The sequence below is a fragment of the Saccostrea echinata genome, unplaced genomic scaffold (assembly GCF_033153115.1).
Source record: "Saccostrea echinata isolate AGI-Se365-2 ecotype Australia unplaced genomic scaffold, CSIRO_AGI_Sech_v1 ptg000086l, whole genome shotgun sequence".
In the NCBI taxonomy this organism is placed as follows: Eukaryota; Metazoa; Mollusca; class Bivalvia; order Ostreida; family Ostreidae; genus Saccostrea; species Saccostrea echinata.
In genome coordinates, this window is record NW_026889835.1 from 3,722,983 (window position 1) to 3,729,628 (window position 6,646).

Sequence of the window (6,646 nt, forward strand, 5' to 3'; positions counted from 1 at the left end):
TTTACCTAACTCTCACGTAAAATAAAAATTAAAGAAATAAAACATTTCTTATCAATTAACTGTGTTGCACATGGGAATAAGTAATATAGAGAATAGTCTTTCTGAAGAAACGACATACCTTTTACCGACTTCATTTTTTTTTGTTGGCGCGAAAATTAAGTTTTGAATAATTTCATTTCGAAAGTATAGTATTTGATATTCCTCGACTTTGTAACAGTGTTTCTGTCATCAAAAAAATGAGTGAGACAATATGTGCTCGTAAGGTATGTTAATTTAGGCCTTTATAATTATATATGTGTTTAATAATTTAAATTGTACTTGGTATGTTAGAGCTAAGTTAAGAGCCATGCCAGGCGTTTGTTTCATCACAGGAGTCGGCAGTTTTATCCATAAAACAATGTAAACACTAACCAGTGAGCTTCGCGAGCGTAGCTCACTGGTTAGTGTTTACATTGTTTTATGGATAAAACTGCCGACTCCTGTGGTTTCATCTGATATGCTGATTACTAGGCCCCCTATTATTCATTCGATATAGAACTTGTACTCATAATATAGAATATTATTTTCCGTAGTATTGTATGTTTCTTCATTATGCCCGGCGAAGTTTTTAGATATTCCAAACGTGTTTATGCTACGTGAGACATTCAGATCAGTTGATGGAGAATCCGGGATATGGGCATCTATCAGAAAAATGAAGTACTGTATTCTCTAAATAAAATTTCATTAAAAATGTTTAAAATTATTTATGTGGTACCAAAGGGAGAGAAAGAGAAAAATGATTGGTCCAAATGGCAAGTATTTCAGATGGAAATTGTGACATTATATACATGTATATTTTTATTATTTCTGTACATGGGAAGAAATTTTGTGGATTTTCTCCGGTGTTGCTTTAGATTGAATTCAATCAAAGCGCAATTAACGCTAATCTTTATATTACCCATGAGAGTGATGCGAGACAAATGATGGCAGCACTGCGGAGGGAAGGATCCAACATTTTTTCAGATTTAAAATTAAAGCTTTAAAAGAACAATATAAGGCCTTTCATTGGAGGGGGGGGGGGGGGCGGGGGCGTGATTTCATTTTCCTACGTGCTCAATAATAATAATAGCGAGTTTAAAATGAAACATATAATTATAGAAAATAAACGAGTAAACGATAAACAAATTAAAATAAAAAGGAAATTAAAATACATGTTTGAGTTTGTAACCCTTATTTTTTTTTAGAAAGTATAAGCGTATCACAGGTTACTAATTTTACCCCTTTTCATTGACCACGCAAGTAGTGCCATATAAAAACACTGGTTTTTCATAAATATGTCTTCGGATGTATACGGGGTGGAATGGGCTGATTTTAGGGCATAGATGGGAAGGGGAGTGTCTGGAGGAAAAGAATTAAAATTTCAAATATTGAGAAATATTGCCGTTGAATGCGTAGTAGGAAGGGTGTAAATAGGCCATGTTTACCTTCTTCTCAAGGGGTAAGTTAAATATGCAGGGTATGGGGTAACTCACGATGTCTTAGAGGGACTTGTACACTATAGATTCTCCTTAAATTTAAAAATATTTTAAGGCTATAATAAAAAAGAAATCGCTAAATTTCAAGATATATTTAATTAATTCTAAATAAAATTTAAATAAATTCCACATGCAAAAAGGTAGAAGAACGCGTGGTAGCAAAATAATATTGAGCATATTAAAGGAAATAAATGCTATAATTATCAATGACATCCGAGGAAAATATTTGTAAAAGTATTTTTTTTAGATCCACCTCTACAAGATTCTGCCATAAATTGTCTCGAATCACTCTTAGGGGAATATCGTTGATTAGCGTTAATAGCACTTGTATTGAATTCAGCTCAAAGCTAAATCGGACGGGATTTCTTGGGATGGTTAAGAAGAATTTACTTGGCTTTGGATTGTGTCTTATATAGTCAAAAATCTGGATTTCAAAACTGCGTTCGCATGGATAATGCTTACAAGTGAAATGGCAAGCTGTTAAATAAGGAGCTCTCCGTTTTTCACGAATTTCACTCAATCCGAAACATAGGAGAAAATATGCATATTTTATATTTATAGCTTGGTTTGTATTTTTCTTTAACTGTTTACTTGTACTTGTTTTAACAGAAAATGTTGGAGAAAGTCATTTCACCCACAGACTTTAATACTTACTCAGTTTGTAAATTTGGTGTAAAGCAGCAAAAAGTAAGTCCGATCCACTTCAAACAGGTACGATTAAATTAGGTTGAAAGTTGAAATTTTAAATGAATACTGTAAAAATATTATCTGTAGTATTGACAAAGATATAAATAATCACAACCATTTAAGATTACCATTTGTATTTTTCTTTGCAGATTTCAAGAATGATTTATCAAACGAAAGTACTGAGTCAAATAGACAATTCAAATACTATTAAAGAAGAAAGTGATTTTATTGGTTACACAGACCTTTGTCTCACTCTGATAGATATGTGCCCCTCAGAGATAACTATATGGGAATCTATCATTAAATCCATCGCCAATTTCCCACAAGAGATGCAGAAAAGTTTATACAAAAGTATATCTGACAAACTCGCCAAATTTTCTGAAGAGGAAGGTAATATATGTTCACATTGTTACATACATCTTTATAAATATCAATATTCTGAGTGAAGTTTGTCCAGCAAAGGTAATATACAAAGATGTTGCTTCGTAAAATAATTTTTCTCGCAATATTTATTTTTATTTCTGTTTTATTCAGAATGCAACTTCCGGTGGGATACTTCATTTTACATACATACTTGGTTGTACTTTTTTCAGACAGTAATATGGATTACATCAGTTTTATAACAGAGTTGATGTATTTGGAGAGCAGAGAGTTCCTAGAAAGAGATTTATTACAGTTGGTTAGTGACTGCAGTCAACTTGTCCTGCCGTCGTCTTTCAAAGATAAAATACGGAGCGTGCCTCTGGTAGCTATGTCGTTTGTACAATGTAAAAATTGAAAACCTCTTCTGCGTAAACTGTCATGTGTCATGTTGTAAATTTTGTATTTACTGCCACCCGGTAAATTCAAAATTTACAACATGACAAAACACTGACATGACGTCATGACAAACATTCTGATAGTTAATTATTGTTTTTTCCTTTGGCAGATCAAAAGTTGCGCAAGGAACACCTTGCTTTCGTGCGTGAGTATAGAAATCTTGAACTGCTTGATGTTGAGGGCTTGGGAGAGCGATGCTCTTAGAAAATTCGTCAATGCTATCTATATGTGCACACGAAGTAAGACCTGTGGATCCGACATGGCGAGTGTACATAAAATAGAACCTAATGCTCTCTTTAATGTCTTTAAATAAAATAATTCTATAGTTTATGAGCAATTTTATGAATTCCAGATATGGAAAAGTTCATGGTCGTATGTTTTTTTATGAAGAATGTGTTCATGCACTTGTGAAGAACCTGGAAGGACTCTCAGGAGGTATACCTTCACCAGTCTTTGATAGAAAACTATAGAACTCTTTAATCTTTGCGTAATAGGCGATACGGTTCTGTTTAAAAGTAAATAAAATTTACCTCGATTGAATGTTGAATACAATTGTCCATATTACAATTGCTTCGAACACACATAAACTAGTATTCATTGACTATAAGCATAGTATAAAATCACACTTACTAATTGGCGAAAATTTACAATAAAAATATTTACCAGAATTAGATGATAAAAGAAAAGGAGCGTGTATCAAGGCAATTGTACTCGAGTTCCAGAAACTTGCAAAAAGTGGGACAGCAATTCAGAAACAGAGGATGTTCCTTGCACTGGTTCACCACCTGGACGTCTATTATAAGCTCATGGACTTAAGTTTCACATGTGATAAAACGGTAAAATTAATTTTATTGATGCCGGTTTGAAGTATTTCTATTTCTTTTTTCATTTTGATGTGCATGGTTGTTGCATTTCCTAAATTTATTTCAGCTCGTTACAGACTGTTTACATGTTTTAACAGTCTTCAATGTGCAGGACTTTGAAGAGGCGAAACATTTAAAGGTAAAGAAATTTCTGCATTCCCAAATTAAAACCTTCCGATCGTTTTTGTTGCACAGTAAGTTACATATGATTTTGAATTTCAGATCTACAATTAGATCTACAATTTAATCAAAGACTTACCAAAAACATTAACTTTTTAAAAAAAAATGAATGTTAACCGTTCAATTTCAGGAAGTATTTTTACCAGTTCTCAACTGCTTACGAGGCCTATTGCAGAAAATATCTCTAGGGATTAGAGACATACAATGTGCAGTAATGGATTTACTTGACATTTTCTCAAAAACTTTATTTGGACAATTCCTGATTACGTTTACCTTAAAATCTGAAGGTGGTTTAAAACTCGCACCAGAGATATTACAAATGGTTAGTACATATAGTCGATCTTAACTAAGCAACTGTCATATTGTAATTTTTTAATTTACCGGGTGGTAGTAAATACAAAAATTACAATATGACAACTAAAAATTACAATAATACAAAAATTACAATATGACAACTAGTTGTCATATTGTAATTTTTGTATGTACTACCACCCGGTAAATTAAAAAATTACAATATGACAGAACTAAAAGTCGACGATGTTTGCATTGAGATTCTAAAGAAACTATAACTTGCTTACAGAGGAATGGGCGGCTAGAGTTTTTATTCCAATATACCGATATTTTCCCACGTCTTATTGCAAAATTGTAATGTCTCACCTTGAAGAAGGATGATTCCCCCTTCACTGTTTTATAATGACACTTTTATTAATAATGCAACTTAAAGCGAACTTCTCTGAAAATAATCCTTCCGTAATGCTTTTTGTATTTTTTTTTAGGCAATTCCCCCTTCACTGTTTTATAATGACACTTTTATTAATAATGCAACTTAAAGCGAACTTCTCTGAAAATAATCCTTCCGTAATGCTTTTTGTATTTTTTTTTAGGCAATTGGAAGTGAACTGCCTCTACAGCACCTAGAAGCTATATTAACAGCTCATGATAATATGAACATAAGATTAAATCAGTGGCCAAATTTCAAACAAAACCAATATAAGGCTTTGATTAGAAGCCTTATGGTAAGCTGTAGTTTAACAGAGGAGCCAAAGCATTCCGAACTGTTATCTGCTGCAACATATATTGTTCAGAAATCATAACGACCAAACAAATAAATGCATTTCTATGTACATATATTATTATTAAATATTTAAAAGAAAAATATGCACAACTGTTTAAAATGAGAAGGCTTTACTTGAGTACTAGTATACAGGACTGAGGAGGGGAATGCCGATACACGATATAAATGTCGGTGTCTGCACGCGACTCCTTTTTATATTCAACACTTAGTGCCATTTAGATACTGACACATCACTGGTATTTGTCATCTTAAAACTAGAACTGTCCAAAAGGGACAAATACCCCCCGCTGGGTTTTTCAGAGAAGGTATCAAATCACTAATGTTTTCTAGATGTGAGAGGTGTTCAAAATTTGCTTAAACATTTAGAGTGAAAATTTAATTACTTATTATACATGTATTTTTTTTTAATGAATGACACTAAGGTGCAGCCTAATAAAACATCAATACTAGTAATTATAGTGTTTTTTATTACATTGAAAAAATAGTTTGCAACTATCTTTCATCTTTGTGAGACATGACACTCTGCAAATTGATTGTTGAAAAAAAAATATCATAATTAATTATACAAAATCAAATTGATCTTAATACCTTTATATCAAACTCATTTTAAAAATAAAAGGCTGGTTCCGGTAACTATGTATTTTGACAGACATAAATTACAATTAAGAGACTTAGACAACAGAGATTTTTATTTCTTTCTGCCCAGTTCCCAGGAGATATAGATAAGACCTGCTTAATCAGAGATGCCCTAACAGCTTCCCACACTGAACTCATTAATTAATCTTTAACTGGATGCATGTCCACTCATTACTCCCAAGGGACAAATGCATTTACACTATCTGCTGTGTAATGTAAAAACTGTTTTAATACTTTGTGATTTTTTTTTTTAGTTCTAATGAGTAGTTTTAAGCTGTAGTTCACATTTTTGTACAGATGTTCTAGCTAGATTCTATGTCTCAAACCTTAGACATGAACCCGAAATGACTAAGTAAATAAAAATGAAAAAAATGCAGAAAAATTATCAAATAATGTTGAAAATACCAGGTGCACATCTTCATATGGTAAATAATAAGTGTACAAATTTTCATACAAATCTATGCAATAGTCTCTGGGAACAGATCCAGACAAAACCACACAATAAAAATGAAAAAAAAACACCTGTAAAATGCGAAAAAATTATCCAATCATGATGAAAATACCAGGTGCATACCTTCATATGGCAAAGAATAAGTGTACAAATTTTCAGACAAATCCTTGCAACAGTTTCCAAGAAATGGTCCGGACAAAATCTCGTCTACAGACAGACGGACAGACAGACAGACGGACAAGCTGATTCCAATATACCCCCCCCCTAAACTTCGTTTGCGGGGGGTATAATAATGTTTGATTGAATAAAAGTTATAATAGTGATCGCATGCTTTCCTATATTTGAGAAAAATTGAATAAGGGCAACGCAAAGTGCCTCCCCCCCCCCCCCCCTCCGGGCAAAATAGCACATAGATCCTGGT

General features: G+C 32.8%; 1 protein-coding gene across 1 annotated transcript; it reads left to right on the forward strand.

Annotated features, from left to right (window-relative positions):
- The first annotated feature begins 202 nt into the window (after positions 1–202).
- On the forward strand, positions 203–5,423 carry LOC133177068 (uncharacterized). Its single transcript, XM_061312160.1, has 10 exons — positions 203–263; positions 2,124–2,225; positions 2,351–2,591; positions 2,795–2,946; positions 3,130–3,288; positions 3,347–3,455; positions 3,687–3,856; positions 3,951–4,022; positions 4,194–4,385; positions 4,948–5,423. The coding sequence occupies exons 1-10, from the start codon at positions 237–239 to the stop codon at positions 5,155–5,157; spliced, it is 1,434 nt and encodes a 477-aa protein (XP_061168144.1). The 5' UTR covers positions 203–236; the 3' UTR covers positions 5,158–5,423.
- Positions 5,424–6,646: the final 1,223 nt, after the last annotated feature.

Excerpts from the sequence above, each read along its gene's own strand:
- LOC133177068 (XM_061312160.1), top strand. The coding sequence starts at position 237 with ATGAGTGAGACAATATGTGCTCGTAAG. Across the intron at positions 2,947-3,129 it reads AAATACGGAGCGTGCCTCTG|ATCAAAAGTTGCGCAAGGAA; the intron begins GTAGCTATGTCG and ends TTCCTTTGGCAG. Across the intron at positions 4,386-4,947 it reads CACCAGAGATATTACAAATG|GCAATTGGAAGTGAACTGCC; the intron begins GTTAGTACATAT and ends ATTTTTTTTTAG.